At 44.2% G+C, this 22,276-nt stretch overlaps 1 protein-coding gene across 3 annotated transcripts in view; it reads right to left on the bottom strand.

Moving 5' to 3' along the window:
• Positions 1–22,276, bottom strand: part of BOD1L1 (biorientation of chromosomes in cell division 1 like 1) — a 425,195-nt gene that overhangs the window by 12,841 nt on the left and 390,078 nt on the right. For all 3 annotated transcript variants that reach the window (XM_033948998.1, XM_033949008.1, XM_033949033.1), the window contains 4 exons: positions 17,315–17,367; positions 17,115–17,196; positions 6,097–6,259; positions 4,422–4,565 (listed from right to left, as the gene is read on the bottom strand). In XM_033948998.1, the coding sequence (XP_033804889.1) occupies positions 4,422–4,565; positions 6,097–6,259; positions 17,115–17,196; positions 17,315–17,367 (442 nt within the window). The remainder of the gene's footprint in view (positions 1–4,421; positions 4,566–6,096; positions 6,260–17,114; positions 17,197–17,314; positions 17,368–22,276) is intronic.

The following is a 22,276-nucleotide window of genomic DNA, read 5'->3' as shown; positions in this document are numbered from 1 at the left end:
AGTCTGACCGCAGCGTTTTGCATTAATTGTAAGTGTTGCATATTCTTTTGGAGGTTGCTAAATAGGCAATGTTACAGTTGACTCAGTACGAGGGATTGTACCAGGATTCTGAATGCAGAGTTATCAAAATATGATTTAATGGATTTAAGCTTCCAGAGGGTGAAAAAACCCTTTTTGATTAAGGAGTCCACCTGGTCTTTCTTGGTTAGGCATTGGTCCAGAGTTACACCCAGTATTTTAATGGTGGGCTGTATGGGGTAGTTAAGTTTGTTGATGCCTAGTGGTGTTTTGGTGTCAAGCGGGCGTGGTGAGGTGACAAAGAATTTTGTCTTCTCTGTATTGAGCTTGAGCTTGAAGTCTGTCATCCAGTGCTCCATCAAGTTTATGGCTTCTGATGCTTTGGGAATGGTTTCTGAGATGTAGTTGGCAAATGGGATGATGATCGTAAAGTCATCAGCGTAACTGAATAATTTTATCCCCAGCTGGGTTAATTGTACGCCCAGTGAGGTCATGTAGATATTGAAAAGCAATGGGGATAGCGGGGACCCTTGCGGTACACTGGATGGGTTGCTCCAGGTGTTGGAGAGATCATTATTGAAACGAACCTGATAGGTGCGGGATAGAAGGAAGCCATGAAACCAGTTTAGTACTTCACCCCTGATGCCAATGTCTAGGCATTGTAGCATTTTCGCATGGTCTACTAGATCGAAGGCGGAGCTCATGTCGAATTGCTTGATCAGGGCATTGAGGCCTTTGCTTAACAATAGACGCAAATTATCTAAGATAGCCGCAATTACAGTTTCCTTGCTGAAAAGAGGTCTAAAGCCGGATTGAGTTTCATGTAGGAGTGAGAACTGGTCAAGATATTCCATTAACTGAGAGTGTACCAATCCCTTCATGATCTTTACGATAAGTGGAATGGAAGCAATTGGTTACTAGAGCTGAGGATTCTTTACTATTTTTTAGGATAGGGGTTATTATTATGTGACCGTTCTTGGTGAGGAATTTCCCATTTTTCAGGTTATGGGCTAAGTAGTGCAGTAGTGATAGTTTAAATTCAAGTGGTGCCGCTTTCATGATTTCCGGGGGACATGAGTCCAGGATGCAATATGATTTGGAGTATTTGTTATATAATTTGGTATAGTTATTCCAATCACAGAGCGAGTTCCAGGAAAAGAGCGTGGATTTACAAGAAAGAATATTAGCAAAGCTAAAAATCCAATCTGCGGAGGAGCAGCGAGAGGCCTGGCATCAAAATTGCTTCTTAGAGGTCACAGCCAGATGGCACCCCGTTGATGACTGGCACTGGGAACTACAGAACCTCTGCTTGGCAGACTGGGAAGATCGCTGCCCAGAGGAGCCACGGGAATGTCTGAAAGGACAACAGCTAGGGCACCCCTGTTATCTGTCAAGGATTTAGGCTTGTGGTCCTGCACATTCGTCATAAGGTCATCCAGACTTTTGCCAAACAGAACTTGCTCCTTAAAAGGTAACTAGCTTAAGGTGGCCTTCGATGATGAATTACCGGAACATTGCTGGATCCACAAATTCCTCTGCGCCAAAACTGAATAAGCTGACAGTTTGCCAAAGACTTTGAACATGTCGTACAGGGCATCCGCCATGTAGTCCACCCCGGAATTTACTTTCAGAGACGCAAAATGCTTGTTAAAGGCATCCATCATTGGATAAAGCTAATGGCTCTGGCACATTTCAAGGGGCCAAACTTCTCTTATTAGTTTTGATCAGCTTCTTCCTCATTTTTTCCACATGAAATTTCTCATTTAACTTCACATCTACATAATTTAAGCAATACCAGCACTTACACATACCACTACTAACAAAGCTGGTGCACACTCTTCACACATCCTTTTCGTATTTGGTTCTGGATTTCACCATATATTTCTGGTGTAATTTTCTCACTCATCCCTTCCATGCTCACACTATTGGCAATTTTTTCTCATCAAAAGATTCACCATTCACGGGTGGTGCATATTCCTCAGCCACCATTTTCACACCTTTCCTACCTCATTTTCCTATAGGACCACTGAAGGAGGAATGTTTCTCTGAAACACGGATCGTGCTGGGCCCATTCTCCATGTAAATGAGAACCATTTTCTGGATTACAATATTTTATTGACATTTATTAACTTTTACTAAAAGTTCCTGCACCTTGTACATTCCTCTCTGCAGTCTCTTTTTTTGTTTTTGGTGCTTACATTTCAAGGGGCCAACACGACCAAACCTACGATGGAAAAAGAAGCTTATACAGTATAACCTACTACTACAACACAAAAGCTTCTTATCTTTTGCAGTAAGCTCATATATTTGAGAGGAAAAAGTTCTCAGAAACCTGCTCAGACCTTAAAATTTTTCAAATAGTCTGAGACATATTGGCTCCAGATTTCGATCATGAAAAAAAACATCTCAAACCAAACACACAGTGCACCAAGGGTGGAATTTGCAAACAAAAATACTGAAGTTAAAGACAAATAAACTCTAGCACAGTGTCTCACAAACTTTTTTGAGCTGGGGCACACTAAACCTAGTGTCTCTGGCTCGAGACATGAGGAAGTATGCTGGCGTCAGCGCATGAGCAAAGGTCCTTCAAACGGGTCTTGCGCTGAGAGAAGGACCTGCGTTGGAGAGAAGGGACAGCAGAGAGAAGGGGGGCCAGCATTGGGAGATTGTTTACAGGACGTGCCTCTCTTCTTGAGAGGCACGTCCTGTAGACAGTCAGCCGTCGCTTCTCTTCCCTATTGTACCGCAGCACATCTGAAATCTCAGGAGGCACACTGTTGTGATACACTGCCCTAGCAGAAAAGACAAGCTCCTATAGTCTGGCTTGTAGGAAAACATTGGATTCCTGGAGGATAGTCCTGAGGTAAGAGCGGAGGGGCTCTAGATTCTATAATGAGGTTCCCTACAAGCTGTGTGGTGACCATAGGAAAATAACCCACTAGTCCAGAATAGAACGGGATTGTACAAGAATTGCCTCTTTGCAGATTATACCAAAATCTGCAAGAGTAGACACCCCTGATGGTGTGAATAACATGAGGAAGGACCTCCTAGCAAAGCTTGAAGAATGGTCTGAAATTTGGCATCTACAAAATCCTCAGTGGAGTAGAATGGTACAAGTGGATCGATTTTGCACTCCATAAAAAATGACAAATACAGGGAAATACTTTAAAACCAACAGGAGGAAATACTTTTTCACTCAGAAAATAGTTAGGCTCTGGAACGCATTGCCAGAAGTTGTGGTAAGAGCAGATAGTGTAGCTGGTTTTAAGAAAGGGTTGGACAATTTCCTGGAGAAAAAGTCCATTGTTATTGAGAAAGACATGGGGAACCCACTGCTTGCCCTGGATCGGTAGAATGGAATGTTGCTACTGTTCGGGTTTTTGTCAGGTACTAGTGACCTGGACTGGCTAACGTGAAAATGGGCTACTGGGCTTGATAGACCATTGGTCTGACCAAGTAAGGCTGTTCTTATAAGATTTAATGCTAAGAAATGCAAGATTATGCATTTGGGCTGCAAAAACATGATGGAACAGTATAGTTTAGGGGGTGATGAACTTTTGTGCACAAAAGAGGAGTGATAGTATGTGATGATCTAAAGATGGCTAAACAGGTTGAAAAGACGATTGGCCAGTAGGAAATAGGAGGTGTGGCCAGCAGGAAAAAGGATGTACTGATGCCCCTGCATAAGACTGGTGAGACCTCATTTAGAATATTGTGTACAATTCTGGAGACTGCACCTTCAAAAAGATATGATCAGGATGGAGTCGGTCCAGAGGAAGGCTACTAAAATGGTTGGTGGTCTTCATCATAAGACGTATGGGACAGACTTAAAGATCTCAATCTGAATACTTTGGAGGAAAGGCGGGAGAGGGGAGATAAGATAGAGATGTTTAAATAACTAAGTAATGTAAATGCGCACGAGTCGAGTCTCATTAATTTGAAAGAAAACTCTGCAATGAGAGGGCACAGGATGAAGTTAAGAGGTGATAGGCTCAGGAGTTATCTAAGGAAATAGTCTCCTGGTAAAGGTGGTGGAAACAAAGACTGAGTTCAAGAAAGCATGGGATAGGCACATGGGGTCTCTTAGGGAGAGGAGGAGATAGTGGATGCTGTGGATAGGTAGACTGGATGGGCCATTTGGCCTTTATCTGTTATCATGTTTCTATGATCCCTGATCTTCTCCTGTTGCTCTTGCCCATGACCCACCTACCTGCCCCCTCTCCACAGTTCCCCTTACTTTTCATTCTCAAAGTAAGCCTGGATTATTGTATCTTGCTTGCCCTTGGAGGAAATGCTTTAGAAGTAGAAAATGCTTTATAAAATTACCATTCACTGTGAACATTCCAGTTTTCTATACACCAGAAGGTCAGAACTATCATCTGCTTTTTTTTTTTTTTTCTTACCTTGCCAGGGGGCCAAATTTACTTGACTTCATCTCTGGTGTAGACTTTTCTTTTGATAACGATGATCGGCGCTCTCTTGAAGGAATGGGCTCAGAAAGGCTGAGTTTAGAAGCTGCACGTGTAGTTGGCTTATGTGGTTGATTTCTGAAATATAAATAAAAAATCTTCTATTATTTAAGCAATGTTTAATGCCTTCCTAAATACTGATACTTATAAATTACAGAGAAGGCAACTTTTAATCAAGAGAGCCTGTCTCCTTGATTGAGAACTGAATTTCTGAGACTGGATAACAGTTCTTGAGGGGGTCGGGCGGGAGATCGAAAAGCTCTTTCCTGCGTGCCAGCCTGGGTGCTCAGCTGGCTGCGAGATCAGAAGGAGGGGCTCAGCACGGGGCAGGAGCGCGGAAAGGGTTACAAAAAAATTGTTAGTATTGGCTGGGACGGGAGATGGACGGGATGCCTCCTGTCCTGGCCTAATGCCAGGCCTGCAGCAAGTCCGGGAGGATGTCAGGTGGTCACTGGGTGATGACCCAAATATAGGACGAGACTCCCATTTTTGAGCCATTTTTTAGCCATTTTTTTGGCCCCAAAATCTCATCCTATATTCAAATATATACAGTATCAAAGTATATTTTCTCAATATCACAAACATTCAAATTTTTTTAAACCAATATTCATCTGGATTTTAATTTTAGTCGGCCTAGGGACCTCTTTTGATATGACTCATATTTTGCAGAAAGGCTGTTTTAAGGACTGTCCTCTTCCGTTAACTGGAGCCTTCTCTACAATAAAGTAAGTTTAACCATCTGGTTAATAGATGGGGACAGTGCTTGAAAAAAAAACTTTGGGCGAAACATGAGTCATATCAGAAGAGATCCGCAGGCCAACTAGAATTAAAATCTAGATGTGTAGCAGTGCTGTGTACTGTTATATGCTGCTTGTGTTCATGTTCATATTCTATATTTTTTGTATGCCCTTTGTTCCTCTGTTTGACTTCAATAAAAATGATTTACAAAAAATAAAAAATGTTTACGTTAAAAATGTGAAAATTTGCAATATTGAGAGAATATACTTTGCTGAATACAATTACATTTGAGAAAAAACATATACAGACCAATAACGAAGAGGGTGCATAGACCTCAATAGCAATGAAAATACTGAGCTATTGAATAGCATCGCTGGATATACTATTATTCTGGGAGTGGGGTTATAAGCTTGAAGATTGGTTACACCTAGATTTTTAGTTTTATTTAAACAAGCTTCAAAATTTTGAGTTAAATATTTTTATGACATCTACAAATCCAATCACTTTACTCATTGCTTCCTTTTATAGATCATTTAAAACATTTAATTCCACTATAGAACCCTGTGGTACTACTCTATTTTTTCCATCTTTTAGCCAGTTACCAACCTATAATAGGAGATTGCCTTCTATCCCATTACCTTAAAATTCCTGAAATCCAGATACTTTTTACTGATTAATTCACTACTCATATTATCCATACGTTTACTAACACCAGAAAAATCTAATATCAAAAACACTGGTAAGGCGGGTCATCAGTTTGTCAAATCCATGTTGTCTCTGCCTCATTATGTCATATCTATCCATTCTGTCAATAATTTTTCCTATCATATTATTTAGAACGGAAACAATCATTTTTGGATTAGAACATTACCTCTCAGCTTCGAGTCTTGAAGCTGCCCTAGTTGTAGCTCCTCTATGTTTCTCTTCTTCATTCTCTTCATTATCATCAACCTCATCATCAGTCTGTTCTTTTGTTTCTTCTTTTCTTGCAGCTGATTCTGACTTTTTGCGTTTTCTGTCTGGTTCTGGTGTTTCTGTTCACACAATTTTAAACAGGCTTACTGTAACTTCCCTAGAAATTCTGCAATTACAGAGAGCTTGTAGACAGCTAGTTATCCCCAGATTTTACAAAGCATAAAGCAAAGTTACTTACTTGTAGCAGGTGTTCTCTGAAGAAAGCAAGCATATATTCTTACATGTGAATGACATCATCCATGGAGCCTTGTATGAAAACTATCATAGGGCACTGTCCCGTTAAATCTTTGAGGCAGTGCCCCTAATGTGCATGCATGGAAGCCTTCCTGCCTAACACTCAAGCGTGGGACCAGCAGTACAGTGTGAAAGATAAGAAGCCATCTCCAGGGGAGGTGGGAGGGATGTGAGAATATATGCCATCTAAAATGACTCAGATATAGTAAAAAAAAAAAATAATAATGATATAAAGAAACACTTTCACTTAAATTGATGCATAGATGTCAAGTATGATAATGGCAGGACAACATAGGCTCTGCAACAAATCAAAAAGAAGGAAAAAGCCTCAGGCAAGATCCTCCCACCTCCACTAAAAAGTGGTGATTGTTTAAAGGTGGTTGAGCGATCACCTCATCGGCAAAAAACCTTCATTGAAATTGAAAAGACTCTGTGCTGTACAGTACGCTGTACATCTCATCCTCCAAGTCCAAATACGTGGCCATCGAGACACAGAAATATACTGCTTTATCTTGATGCTCCAAATGCGGCAGTCGCAAACTTTCTAAAAGTTCTTCAAGCAAGTCTGCTTGTGAAGCTGTCCGCATCGGGGCTCCATGGATGATGTCACCCATATGTTGAAAATATGTTGCCTGCTTATCCTAGAATAAATAGTGTTTCCACAAAGTTCTTGGGAAAATGTGGAAGTATGTGCTGTAGCTAGCAAAATACGGGAGATATGGGCTACAAATGCAAAGTGATGCACATTGGAAAGAATAATCTAAATCATAGTTACCAGATGCTATGGTCTACCTTAGGGGTCAGCATCCAAGAAAAAGATCTAGGTGTCATCGTAGAGAAAGCAATGTTACTTACCGTAACAGTTGTTATCCAGGGACAGCAGGCAGCTATTCTCACTAGTGGGTGATGTCATCCGACAGAGCCCCGATACGGACATCTTGCAAGCATGTCTTGCTTGAAGAAACTCAGAAGTTTCGAGATGCCCGCACCGCGCATGCGCCAGTGCCTTCCCGCCCGATGTACCGGGCGTGTCTCCTCAGTTCAGGTAACAAGCCTGAGAAGCCAACCCAGGGGAGGTGGGTGGGACGTGAGAATAGCTGCCTGCTGTCCCTGGATAACAACTGTTACGGTAAGTAACATTGCTTTATCCCAGGACAAGCAGGCAGGTATTCTCACTAGTGGGTGACGTCCAAGCTAACCCCAATGGGATGGTGGGAGAGTTGGCAACTTAAGAGAACAAATTTTGTAACACTGTTTGGCCAAACTGTCCATCCCGTCTGGAGAAAGTATCCAGACAATAATGAGAGGTGAATGTATGAACCGAGGACCAAGTGGGAGCCTTACATATCTCCTCAATCGGTGTCGATCTGAGGAAGGCTACAGAGGCTGCCATTGCTCTGACCTTATGGGCTGTGACCTTACAGGGAAGGGATAATCCAGCCTGGGCATAGCAGGAAGAGATACAAGCCGCCATCCAGTTAGAGATGGTGCGCTTCGATACAGGGCGTCCCAACTTGTTTGGATCAAAGGAGACGAAAAGTTGAGGAGCAGTTCTGTGAGGCTTTGTGCGATCCAAGTAGAAAGCTAAAGCACGTTTACAGTCCAGAGTGTGCAAAGCAGATTCCCCAGGATGAGAATGAGGCTTTGGAAAGAACACTGGAAGCACGATGGATTGGTTGATGTGAAATTCAGAGACCACTTTAGGCAAGAATTTTGGATGAGTACGAAGAACCACCTTGTCATGATGGAATACAGTGAACGGTGGATCCGCCACTAGGGCCTGAAGCTCACTGACCCGGCGAGCAGACGTGAGGGCCACCAGAAAAACCACCTTCCAGGTGAGATACTTAAGTGGAGCCTTGTTGAGAGGTTCAAACGGAGGCTTCATGAGATGAGATAGGACAACATTGAGATCCCAAACCACAGGAGGAGGTTTGATAGGAGGGTTGACATGAAAAAGACCTTTCATAAATCTGGAAACCACAGGATGAGCAGACAAAGGTTTCCCCTGTAGAGGCTGATGGAAAGCCGCAATAGCACTCAGGTGGACTCGTATAGAGGTAGATTTGAGACCAGACTGAGATAGGTGCAGAAGATAGTCCAATACAGAAGAAAGGGAAGCTCGCTGAGGTTCCGTGGCATTGGAAATACACCAGGAAGAGAATCTAGTCCATTTTTGGGAATAGCATTGTCGAGTAGCAGGCTTCCTGGAAGCCTCCAAGACCTCCCTCACTGCTTGAGAAAACTGGTGAGGAATTATGTTGAAAGGAACCAAGCTGTCAGGTGGAGGGACTGCAGGTTGGGATGAAGTAGTGAACCTTGATGTTGAGTGAGTAATGAAGGAAACACTGGAAGAAGTACTGGCTCCCTGCTGCTGAGTTGAAGTAGAAGGGAGTACCAAGGTTGTCTGGGCCACCGAGGAGCAATCAGAATCATGGTGGCATGGTCTGATCTCAACTTGACTAGAGTCTTTTGAATGAGAGGAAATGGAGGAAACGCGTATAGGAAGCGATTCCCCCAATCCAGTAGAAAGGCATCTGCCTCGAGGCGATGAGGAGTGTAGATCCTGGAGCAAAACTGAGGCAGTTTGAAGTTGTGGGGGGCTGCAAAGAGGTCTATCTGAGGCGTTCCCCACTGAGCAAAGATCTGATGAAGGGGGTCGGAGTGGAGCATCCATTCGTGAGGCTGGAGAAGACGACTCAATTTGTCTGCCAAGACGTTGTCCTTCCCCTGAATGTAGACAGCTCTGAGGAAGGTGTTGTGGCGGACCGCCCAATCCCAGACTCGAAGAGCTTCCTGGCAAAGAGGGGCCGAGCCCGTGCCCCCTTGTTTGTTGACATAATACATGGCAACCTGATTGTCTGTGCGAATAAGGACCATCATGTCGTGAAGCAGATGCTGAAAAGCTAGGAGAGCATTGAAGATGGCTCTGAGCTCCAGAAGATTGATTTGATGAAGACGTTCCGCACTGGTCCAGAACCGATGAGTGCGAAGACCATCCAGATGAGCCCCCCATGCATAGTTCGATGAATCGGTCGTGAGAACCTTCTGGTGGGGAGGAGAGTGAAACAGCAAACCTCTGGATAGATTCGAAGAGGTCATCCACCAGAGAAGAGACTGCCGTAGAGCAGGAGTGACTACAATGTGACGGGACAACGGGTCGGACACCTGAGTCCACTGAGATGCCAGGGTCCATTGAGGGATTCTGAGATGAAGTCTGGCAAAAGGTGTCACATGAACTGTAGATGCCATGTGGCCCAAGAGGACCATCATGAGTCTCGCTGAGATGGATTGGCGAGAAGACACTGACTGGCAGAGTAGAAGGAGAGCATCCATGCGTTGAGGAGGAAGGAATGCTCGAAGTTGGATGGTATCCAGGACAGCCCCGATAAAGGGAAGAGACTGGGTGGGCTGAAGATGCGACTTGGGAAAGTTGATCTCGAAGCCCAAGCTTTGCAGGAAACAAATGGTAGTCAAGGTCGCCGAAATGACCTCTGGAGCCGACGGTGCCTTGATGAGCCAGTCGTCGAGGTATGGAAACACCTGGAGACCCATGTTCCGGAGTGCAGCGGCCACCACCACCAGACACTTCGTGAAGACTCTGGGCGACGAAGAGAGGCCGAATGGAAGCACTCAATACTGCAGATGCAGATGTCCCACCCGAAATCTGAGGAACTTGCGGGAGGCCGGATGAATCGGGATGTGAGTGTAGGCCTCCTTGAGGTCCAGAGAGCATAACCAATCGTTCTGCTCGAGGAGGGGATAGAGAGAGGCAAGGGTCAGCATATGGAACCGCTCCTTGACCAAAAACTTGTTGAGGACTCGAAGGTCCAAAATGGGACGCAGATCGCCCGTCTTCTTCGGGACCAGGAAGTACCGGGAGTAAAACCCTCGGTTTTGCTGATCTAACGGGACCGGTTCGACGGCCCGAAGCCGAAGCAAAGCCTGAGCCTCCTGGAGGAGAAGAGCGGTCTGCGTTAAGTTGGAAGGATACTCTCTTGGAGGGTGGTCCGGGGGGCCCGTTGGAAATGAAGAGAGTATCCCTCTCTTACGATGGTAAGGACCCAAAGGTCCGTGGTGATTGTCTCCCAGCGATGACAAAAATGATGGAGACGACCCCCTATGGGAAAAACTGGGGAAGACAGAACGAGGTCGGTTATGCTCCCTGGAGTAGCCTTGGGTGCAGCCGGCATCTGAGGCTTCTGCTGAGTCTTCTGGGGAGGCTGTCTCTTTGCAGGCTGTCTCGCAGGAGGAGTCTGCCTCGGTTGATAACGCCGCTGGTAGATCAGAGGCGGTCTAGAGGGACGAGACTGCTGAGGCTTCGGCTTAGGCCGCAGGATAGACTGGAAGGACTTCTCATGGTCCGAAAGCTTTTTAGTGACAGTCTCGATAGACTCATCGAACAGATCCGCTCCCGCACAAGGCACATTTGCAAGTCTGTCTTGGAGGTTCGGATCCATATCAATGGTACGAAGCCATGCCCGGCGACGCATGGCGACCGAACAGGCCGCAGCACGTGCCGAGAGCTCGAAGGCATCGTAGGATGATTGCATCAGCTGCAGGCGTAGCTGGGACAGGGTCGCCACCACCTCTTCAAACTCGAAACGAGCCTGAGCATCGATGAAAGGGATGAACTTGCGGAGCACCGGCAAGAAGAAATCCAAATATGAAGAGAAGAAGAAATTGTAATTGAGCACTCGAGTCGCCATCATCGAGTTCTGATAGATACGTCTACCAAACTTATCCATCGTTCTCCCTTCTCTGCCCGGAGGCACGGACACGTAGACTTGGGAGGGATGAGATCGCTTGAGGGAGGACTCGACCAGAAGGGATTGATGAGAAAGTTGAGCTCCCTCAAACCCCTTGTGGTGAACGATGCGGTATCGAGCATCCAGCTTACTGGGAACTGCAGGTATGGAATACGGTGTCTCAAAACAACGCATGAAAGTCTGGTCCAGCAGTTTATGAAGAGGAAGCCGGAGCGTCTCCGCCGGAGGGTGAGGCAAATGCATGGTGTCCAGATACTCTTTAGAATATCGAGAACCAGTGTCTAAAGTCACATCCAAGTCATCCGCCATCTGTCGGAGGAAGGATGAAAAAGACAGTTGGTCCGCCAAGGCCGGCCGGCGAGACGGACTAGAAGAAGTGGAGGCCTCCGGTTCCAGGGAGAGCTGGGATCGGCACGGAGAATAGGAGGTAGATGGTTCCTCAAACTCTGGTCCCTCAGGCGGGGATAAGTCCGACGAGGAGTATCCCAAACGCTGCATCTTCTTTTGCGAAGACACCTCCGAATGACGTGAGGAGTGTCGAGAAGAGTGCCGAGATCGATGCCCCTTCCGGTGACGGGACGGGGAACGAGATCTTCTATGCATCGATCGATCCCTCGAAGCCTCGAAGGAATGGATAGGACTAGATGCAGTGGATCGCAGAGGTGGCAAAGATGCGGACTCACGCAGTGCCACCCAGGTCTGGTATGGAGTGCGGAAGAACTCCTCCTGCGATGTAGTATGCCCAGGACTCCGATTATCAGGGGCCGACCTAGTACCCTGTTGTTGTGGAGGCGTGATGGGCTCCAAAGGCGGCATATCAGGAAGGGAAGCCCGCCTGGAGGATTCCGCCGCCCTCCGCCGATCCTCCTCGTCGAGCAGGGAGATCGAACGACGAGGAGGAGGGGGAGGGGGCGGACCGCCCCCCGGAACCGGGACCGGGAGGTCACCCTGAATAGTGGCGATAAGCCGGGGTCCCATAGTCTGCATAAGCTCGACAAACTGAGCTTCTAGCAGGGATCGTAGCGAAGCCGATATGGAGGGATCCGCACCGAAAGGGGGTCCTCCAGCACGGTCTTCGCGTTCCTTCGTGGCCAAGTGCTTCTGCTTGTTAGCTTTAGGCACTTTGATGACCACCGGAGGGACAGTGGAAGGCGGTACCTGAACCGAGGAGACGGAGGCAGGCACCGATGCTGAACTCGATGCTGAAGCCGGTGTGAACGATGCCGGCTTCACGATGCCCGATGCAGGAGTCGTCGATGCAGGTTTCGAACAGACCGGCGAAACCTCAACAGAAGTGGAAGCAGACATGTCCTTGGCAGTCTCCATCTTGAACATCGACTCCCAGAGCAAGCAGCGCCGTTTGAACGAGCGCGCAGTGAGCGTGGAACAAGGCCGGCACGATTTCGGAACGTGTTCTGGACCAAGACACTGAAGGCAGCGTCGATGCGGGTCCGTCAACGAAATCGCACGCTGGCACTTGCTGCACTTTTTAAAACCGGTGATTGGCCGGGACATAGGCCGGAAAATCGACGCTGCAAGGTCGAAGGCGCTAGGCCGCAGCCACGAGGCCGGCCCGGCCGAACCGCCGGAAGAAATCATTTTAACTTTTTTTTTTTTTTTTAGAAAATATAAATTAAAATTGAAATAAATTCAAAGAAACAAAAAACGCGGGTTAAAGAAGGCAAAATACTGAAATTCAGTGAGCGCAGAATGAAGAGAAACTTCTCAGCTCCGCGGAAAGAAAAGAACTGAGGAGACACGCCCGGTACATCGGGCGGGAAGGCACTGGCGCATGCGTGGTGCGGGCATCTCGAAACTTCTGAGTTTCTTCAAGCAAGACATGCTTGTAAGATGTCCGTATCGGGGCTCTGTCGGATGACATCACCCACTAGTGAGAATACCTGCCTGCTTGTCCTGGGATAATATGCCAAAATCTTCCACCCAGTGTATGGCAGCGGCCAAAAAGGCAAACAGGATGTTAGGAATTATTAGGAAAGGGATGGTAAATAAGAACAAGAATATTATAATGCCTCTGTATCGCTCCATGATGCAACCTCACCTTGAGTAATGCATTGAGTTCTGATTATCTTGTATCTCACAAAATATAGCAGACTTAGAAAAGGTTCAAAGAAGAGCAACAAAAATGTTAAAGAGGAAGGAATGACTAATGAAGCTGTATGAGGAAAGGCTAATGAAGTTAGGGATTTTCAACATAGAAGAGAGACAGTTAATGCTGTGATATGACAGAAGTTTACAAAATCCTGAGTGGTGTAGAATGGGTAAAAAAGAATCGATATATTACTATTTCAAAAACTACAAAGTCTAGGGGATACTCAATGAAGTTACATGGAAATACCTTTAAAACAAATAGGAGGAAATATTTTTTCACTCAACAAATAGTTAAACTCTGGAATTTATTGTCAGAAGATGTGGTTAACAGTGGTTAGTGTATCTGGGTTTAAAAAAGGCTTGGACAAGTTCCTGGGGGGAAAGTCTATAGTCTGCTACTGATATAGACATGGAGAAGCTATTGCTTTCTCTGGGATCACCAGCAAGAAATATTGCTACTATTTGGGTTTTTGGCAAGGTACCTGTGACCTGGTTTGGCCACTGTTGGAAACAAGATACCGGGCTAGATGGACCATTGGTCTGACCCAGTATGGCTATTCTTATTTGAGATATCCAGACAAAAAGGTAGGAAAAAATGTTTTCTTTTGGTTTAGTTATTTGACTATACCAGCTTTGGGAATCTGACTGCGCAGAGCACTGTTTCAATTTCTCAGGTGATGTACTACAGGCAGAATCTCAGCTTCTTGGGTTTCTTGTTCAGTATTTATTTGTACATTTCTATTTCTAATATGTAGCAATTTATTCTGTTTATGGTAAGGCTCTAGCCACATTTTGCAAATGTGATATACAATATATAACTAGGGTAAGTTATTTTGTGAGCATAATAGCTTCTGTATAGAGATTTGTAGTAGTATAGTTTGTCTTGTCTCCCCATAAGTGGTGTGCTGTAGGGACTGGTGTAATATTTGCAATGTTGCCTTTTCATAGACATCATAGCTGGTTGTAGGTGGTGTGGTTTTTGTGTGTGTGTGTGTGTGGGTCCATTAGAGGTTACCCCACCCTTTAAGAACAGCCTTGAATGTGAATATTGTCATTTTTTTTTTCCCTGGAAACAAAACACTGAGCAGCACCAATTTTACAGTACTGGATATTCTTACTGGCAAACATTCTATAAGTTTATTTTCCGAGTGAAAGAAAAGTGTAAGAGCAAAATATTTTGAGATTATCAAGAAGCATTTGACACAATAAGTTACTTCATTAGTTTACTTCATCCATATTATTTATAAAGACTACAAGTTTCAAGTTTATTTTAATTTGATAGATCGCTTAATTTAGATTTTACAAGCGAGTTACTATATATAAAAAATAACATATAGCTTGACATAATGTTTAAGTTGACCGTAGTATTGTAGGCCTTGAATATATTTTAATGCCCATTTTACCAGTTAATGCTCAATAATGGGACTGAATTAGCACTAATGCATAAAATATTTAAATAAATTCCTAAAATTCAAAGTCATGAAAAACAAAATACAACATGTTTTGCATTAATGTGTGTAATTTGCTTTAATGTGGACATTAATGCAAATCTAACCACGTCTCTGAATGTGTAGTTAATGCTTGTATGCTAGAAGCATGTTGTGTGTTTTAAATGCACCTTATTATGAAATTTCAATACAAATATTGAACTGAAAAAATACATGAATTGACCATACTGTACCCTTTAGCAAATAGCATGTTTTTGCAATGAGACCTGTACTAAAACAGCTTGATTTGTTTCCAAGTTTATCAGTTATTTATATATCGCCTATCAATGGAGGTTGTCTAAGTGTTTTTTACATTCAGGTACTCAAACATTTTTTATCTAACTGTCCCAGTGGGTTCACAATTTACCTAACATACCTAACGTGACCATTTATTTTTTTTCATCAAAAGGGGACATCTATTAATTGTCAGTCCCACCCCTAATCCCACCCTAGCCCCGCCCCAATCCCACCCTAGCCCCACCCCACCCTAACCCCACCCCCACTTTCTTCCATTCATTTTTCATGTACACATATCTTATTAATTCATAATGTCAACCATAAAATTAAAAAAAACTACAAAGCACACTATACGCAGAGAAAATGTTAATTATCATTTATATTTGGGGGGGTTTTCAAAGATGTCAAGGCAAATGACTTTCAAATATGCAATGTCACCTCAGTAACTAAAGAAAAATAGACAAATATAGTGCAAAATATAGACAGCAGATATAAATTCTCAAAACTGACACGTTTTGATCACTAAATTAAAAATAAAATCATTTTTCCTACCTTTGTTGTCTTGTGATTTCATGAGTCTCTGGTTGCGTTTCTTCTGTCTGTGTATCCTTTCTTTTGTTTCTTTCTTTCTGCACTCAGGCCCAACAATTGTCCCTTTCTATTCCCTCCCTCCTTCCTTCCCATGTCCTTAGTGTCCCCAGTGCCTCCATCCTGTGTCCTTAGTGCTCCCAGTGCCTCCATCCTGTGTCCTTAGTGCCCCCAGTGCCTCCATCCTGTGTCATTAGTGCCCCCAGTGCCTCAGTCCTGTGTCCTTAGTGCCCCTTCCTATGTCTTTAGTGCTCCCAGTGCCTCCTTCCCATGTCTTTAGGGCCCCCAGTGCATCCTTCCCGTGTCCTTAGTGCCCCCAGTACTTCCTTCCCATGCTTTAGTGCCCCCAGTGCCTCCTTCCCAAGTCCTTAGTGCCCCTTTCCATGTCTTTAGTGCCCCCAGTGCCTCTTTCCCAAGTCCTTAGTGCCCCTTCCCATGTCTTTAGTTCCCCCAGTGCCTCCTTCCCATGTCTTTAGTGCCCCCAGTGCCTCCTTCCCATGTCCCTCTCACTGCCTTCCACACTTTGTCCCACCCCCACCCCCCAAGCCAGCCTGCCTGCCTGTCTACCTCTCTCCCTCCCTCCCTGGCCAAAGCCTGCCTGCCTGCCTGCCTACCTATCTCCTTCCCTCCCTGCCGCAAAAAAAAAAAAAAAAAAAAAAGCCTCCCCATCTTTCCCCCTGTCTGTTGCTCTTACTGCCCTGCTGCTACAGCTACTAAACCCGACAGAAGTCTTCTTTCCGACGTCAATTCTGACGTCGGAGAGGACGTTCTCGGCCAGCCAGGCAGCGATTGGCTGGCCTAGAACGTCCTCTCCGACGTCAGAATTGACATCGGAAAGACTTCCTGTCGGGTTTAGCAGCTGTAGCGGCAGGGCAGTAAGAGGAGCAGACAGGGGGAAAGATGGGGAGGCTTTTTTTTGCGGCAGGTAGGGACAGGAAGTGATCGCCTGTCCCGTTGTCCCCGAGCACAGCTTCGGGACGCTGTCCCTGAAAACGGAACATTTCGGGCGTCCCGAAGCTGTCTGTGGGGACAACGGGACAGGAGGTCTGAAAACGGGACCGTCCCGTTCAAAACGGGGCATATGGTCACCTTAAACATACCTGGAGCAATGGAGGATAAGTTACTTGTCCAGGGTCACAAGGAACAGCACTGGACTTGAACCTAGAACCTTAGGCTGTTGAGGCTGTAGGTCTAACCATTAGGCCACTCCTCCCATATCTACCCATCTTAACAGTAGCCCATGTTGATAACTTTCCTCCTTAGTGTGTGCTTTTAGCACACTTCAATAAGCAGGTTCTTTAAATCTTGCATAAAACATACTATACAGAATGCCACTATATATGGCTTTTATTTAACATACTGACATGTAACAGATGATGCAGGCTAGAACTGAGGTAAAAAAAAAAAAAGTAGGCACACTATCCTCTATTTTGGTCAGTGCTATCATCTCTAATTTTTATAAATTCTAACATTGCATTCAAATTGCTTACCTATTTCATCAGCAGAACTGTAGGAATATTTGGTTTTTTTTCCTCTTTGAATACTAAAGTCCTCAAATTTTTCTCCATCTTCCTATTGTAAGTACAATGAAAAGCAACAATAAATATACAAGAAAATTTAATTTCTGTCATTATTTCTGTTTATATGTTTGTAGCAAAAAACTGAAATATTTCTAGAGGATAATACATACATCTGTAGAGCTCTTGTCTTCACATTTTCCTGTATCTTCCTCACAGGATATACCTATAAAACAAGAATTTATTGCATTGACATCGATTTCTGCTATTGTCTCTCAGGTTCCTAACCTTTTTTTTCCTCAAGGAATTAAGGAATGAACCAACCAGCAAAGCCTCAAGAGTGTACAATATTTCTCTTTAATCTGAGGAATACTCTTAATTTAGGACCACTCTTACAGAGTTGTTCCAGTTCATCCACATGTATAAGATAAACTACCCTGCCAAAGAAGGACAGAGGACTTCACTGGAATGTATAAATACTCAAAGAAGACTCCTGGATAGAAAGCCCTTGTGGGTTGATTTTGACGTATTTTTAGTCCCTAGCAAAGCTCAGATCCTTTGTGAACTTCACAAAGAGCTTGGGTATTGTTGAATGACTAGTACTTTTATGATATCTCTGCGGTGCAGTCATCATGCCCTCATCTTAGTTTTATGAATGAGGATAAGCCAAATGTATAACAAAAAGTTTATATTTGGTGTATTTCAGCAAGGACACTGCTAGAACCATACACGGTTCTTCCTGGCACAGCCTAATAAGGGCTGCTGACATAGCATTATTCCAGCAGGCTCAGGGATCCCAAATCCCAGGGAAACCAAATTAACCAATCTACTTATGCTTCACTGATTATATAATTCAGACACAAATATGGAACCAGAAAGACTATTTCCTATCAAATCATACCTTATGAGTTTGTCCCCTTTGGGCAGTAGGAATGGATTCTGCCTTGATCTACTCTATACTATTTCTATAATGGTATGCCATCAGGTAGAGTCTGCAGCTTACAGTTTGAATTGACCCAAACCATACAATGAATGTACAGAGATCAGCGGTATGACAGTTCCTAGAAATGCACAGGCAGACAAATAATGCTGCATGTAATCAGGTACATTAGAGGTACATAAAACAAAAACAAAGCATATTTCTCATACAGTATATGGTCATTTTGCACCCCTGGTGTGGAAGACATCTGAAGCTCCTGTCTATAGCCAGATCACTACATAGTATCTCTACTACCACACAGGCAGTCATTACATGCAACTCACACCTGTATATGCCTTCTCTAACCTTTCAGTAGAACTGTTAAACTGAGACATATGTATTCCTTTTTTTTTCTTCAACAGACTGAAAGACCATAATACTATGTTAAAATGCTATTGTGTCCCGAATAGCTTTCGGGTACATAGATATACTATTAACAGATACTAGATCTGTGCTGACGTAAACATACATTGGACTTTAGAGGCCACCAGTGGACCTTGAAGCTGATCATTGACTCACATTGCAGCCTTATTAAGGAGCAACAAACAAACCTGTTGCACAACCACAAAGATCAAACCTCTACATAGCTGTCCCAGAACATGCCACAAAACAGTAAGAAATGATAACACAGAGCCTCAAACTGAAAGCACAGACTCCACTATCATTTCCATATACAGTAATTTCTTCCCATTCTATGAAGTTCTGTTGTTCTTCAACATGTCAATTGCTTCTTTATAGATTTAACGCACACACCCATACAACTTCTTCAGTGGCCTCCATCGTAGACCTTTATATGGGGGAATCTTAGTTTTCAGTCCCCACTTTGACAGACTTTTCCAGATCAGACTGTCATGACATCACTCATGAATTTTCAACTCTATTTTCTCCTTAATCTATCACTACCACTATTTTCTTAAGAAGTAGCTAGGGACTCGCCAACAAGTTTGACTACATCTCCCCTGCTTGTCTGTGGAGAAAGTTAAGTTGCTTACCTGTAACGGTAGTTCTCCATAGACAGCAGGGGAATGTAGTCACGCTTAATCTCCGTCCTTTCCCACTGATATATATATATATGTCTAATTCAGCTAGGAACAAAACTGAGTATCAAGGGGAGGAGTTGCTGAAGGCGGGAGTCCCTGCACATGCTCAGTAAGCTAAAAGCTTACTTTTGCTATGGGAAAGCACAGACACACAGGATCAGTCTAGGATGTCACAAACAAGTGTGACTACATTCCCTTGCTGTCTATGGAGAACCAGTTACAGGTAAGCAACTTCACTTTCTCGCTCGTTGTGTCAACTTTATGGAATGCCCTACCCAACTATCTCAAACAATCTAAATCAAATCTTAAAACATTTATGTTTAAAGATGCTTTTGACCAACTGCTAATCTGAAACACTCTCTTTAACCCTTTCCCTTCGGTGTCTCTCTCTTACCTTCCTTTTCTATTTTTTGTTTTTAATACAATGTCATTTTACCCTTTTACCCCTTATGTTACAGTTCTTTGTTTTTTATATCTGCTTTTGTCTTTGAAAACCTCTTTACTTTATATTTATTTTACTTTGTAAACCGCTTAGACTTAGGGCTCCTTTTACTAAGGTGCGCTAGCATTTTTAGCGCACGCAGGATATTACCGCGCGCTATGCGGCTAGAACACCAGCTCAATGCTGGCGTTAAGGTCTAGCTCACGGGGCAATTCAGCGCGTGCTATTCCGCACATTAATGCCCTAACGCAGGTTAGTAAAAGGAGCCCTTAATGATAGGAGGTATATCAAATTAAAATAAACTTGACACTTGATTCTTCTTAGTGTTGCTAAAATTGTATGTAGTACCTTAAGATTGGAGGGTGACCAATGTTATGCTGATTTTTAAAAAGGGTTCCAGGGGAGATCCAGGAAATTATAGATTGGTAAGTCTGACTTCAGTGCCAGGCAAAATGGTGGAAACAATTATAAAAAATAAAATTGTGGAACATGTAGACAAACATGATTTAATGAGACAGTCAGCATGGGTTCAGCTGAGGGAGATCTTGCCTTAATTTGCTTGACCTCTTTGAAGGTGTGAATAAACATGTGGATAAAGGTGAGCTGGTTGATGTAGTGCAGTGGTTCCCAACCTTTTAAACACCAAGGACTGCTTTTATAGAAACAAATTTTTCCAGAGACCTGTGGTAGTGGTGGGGATTCAAGGCGGGTTCGTAGGGCAGTTTTATACACAATATATATTACATTTTTAGCAAAAAAACCAAAAGAAATATCAATTTCTACCTTTGTTGTTTTTGCTTTCCTCATCTTCTTGTCATTATCTTCCTTCTCTCTGCCTCTTCCTTATGGTATCTGCTTTATTTCTAAGCCTCTACCAGAAACTGTCTCTCACCCCACCCCCCAATTGGTCTTGCACCTATCTTCTTCCCTCCGCTCTTCCCATGGTCTGACATCTCTGTCTTCTTCCCTTCCATCTCTCCCTCCCTCCCCCAGATGGTTGTTAGCATCTCTCTTCTCCTTTCCTCCCTTCAGATCTGATATCATTCTCCTCCCCTTCCCCCAATGCTCCGGTATCTCTCTTCCCTCTCCCTTCCTTTTCTGCTCTTCCTTCTCAATTTGTTTTCTACCTCGTCTATTTACTTTCCAGACCTCAATTTCCCTTTCATTGTCTAACTACAGCTTGCCACCTCTTTCCCTCACCCCTTCCAGTATCTCACTAAATCTATCCTTTTCCCTCAATCTAGCATGTGCTCTTTCTTTATCCCCTCCTTCCATCCAGTATGTGATCGATCTCTCCTATCCACTTCTTTCCAGAGTCTGCTCCCCTCTCTATCCTTTCCCATCCAGTGTCTGTTCCCCTATCTCCCCTTCCATCCAGCATCTGATCCCTTATCTTCTCCCCACTTCATTCTAGCGTCTGCTCCCTCTCTCTTCACTTTTAGCATCTGTTTCCCTCCCTCCCTCCCTCCCCTTCCAACCAGCACCTTCTCCCCTCCCCACTTCCATTCAGTGTCTGCTCATCCCTCTCTCTCCACTTCTCTTCAGCGTCTGCTCTCCTCTCTCTCCCCTTCCAAACAGCATCTTCTCCCCTCCCCACTTCCATCCAGCGTCTGCTCCTCCCTCTCTCTCCACTTCTCTTCAGCATCTGCTCTCCTTTCTCGCTCCCTTTCTTACCAGCATCTTCTCCTCTCCCCACTTCTGTCCAGCACCGAGGACAAAGCCATGTGGAAAAACTTTCTGCAAAACTACAAATTAGCCACACATGAAGCAAAAAAAAAAAAAAAAAAGCACATTTCACCATTCTCCTATCTGAGGTCCCAAACAGATCAAAGGCCATCTTCTCGATAACGAAAAACCTATTCTCCTCATCCCAAGGTCCAATGCATTCCCAGCAAACGAACCTAGACAGTGAATCCCTCTCCACCTTCTTCCATGACAAAACATCAAAGATAAAAGCAAATCTGGATTCAGAGGCCAAAACACTCCCAAACATCCCAGAGACCACTCAAGTCGACAATCCACACCAGACAGAAACCTTGAGCAGTTTCAAAACGATCTCCCTCAACGACCTTAAAACCATAATCAACTCCGTACGCCCCACGACCTAGATCCTGTACCCATGTCCCTCAACTATACTCCTGGATACAAACGAGGTATTCCTGGAATCCATCCTATCCCTAATAAATGAGTGCCTTACGACACATGTAGTTCCACAGAGCTGGAAATCAGCTAAAGTAAAACCACTCCTGAAAAAAAACAACCATGGACCCAGGCAAACCAACCAGCTTCAGACCTGTCTCAAACCTCACATTCATCTCAAAAATACTGGAAAAGACAGTACTTACGCAACTATAAGACTTCATGGAGACAAACATCACCCTCTCCAGCTTCCAATCAGATTTCAGGAAACATCACAGCACAGAAACAGTGCTCCTGGACATCTTAGATGGCTGCTGGAAAATCCTAGATGAAGGAAATGATACACTGCTGGTACTATTAGACCTCAGTGCTGCCTTTGACACCATCGACCACTCTCTCCCTCCTGTCCAGGCTAAAAACCATTGGAATCCGTGACAACACACTTCGATGGTTCTCCTCATTCCTGAACGACAGATCCCAGAGAGTTCTACTAGGGAAATTCTTATCTGAACCCAAACCATTCCACTATGGAGTG

This window comes from Geotrypetes seraphini, chromosome 1 (assembly GCF_902459505.1).
Source record: "Geotrypetes seraphini chromosome 1, aGeoSer1.1, whole genome shotgun sequence".
Classification (NCBI taxonomy): domain Eukaryota; kingdom Metazoa; phylum Chordata; class Amphibia; order Gymnophiona; family Dermophiidae; genus Geotrypetes; species Geotrypetes seraphini.
The sequence above is the reverse complement of the archived record's forward strand: the minus strand, read 5'-3'. Positions and strand labels throughout refer to the sequence as shown.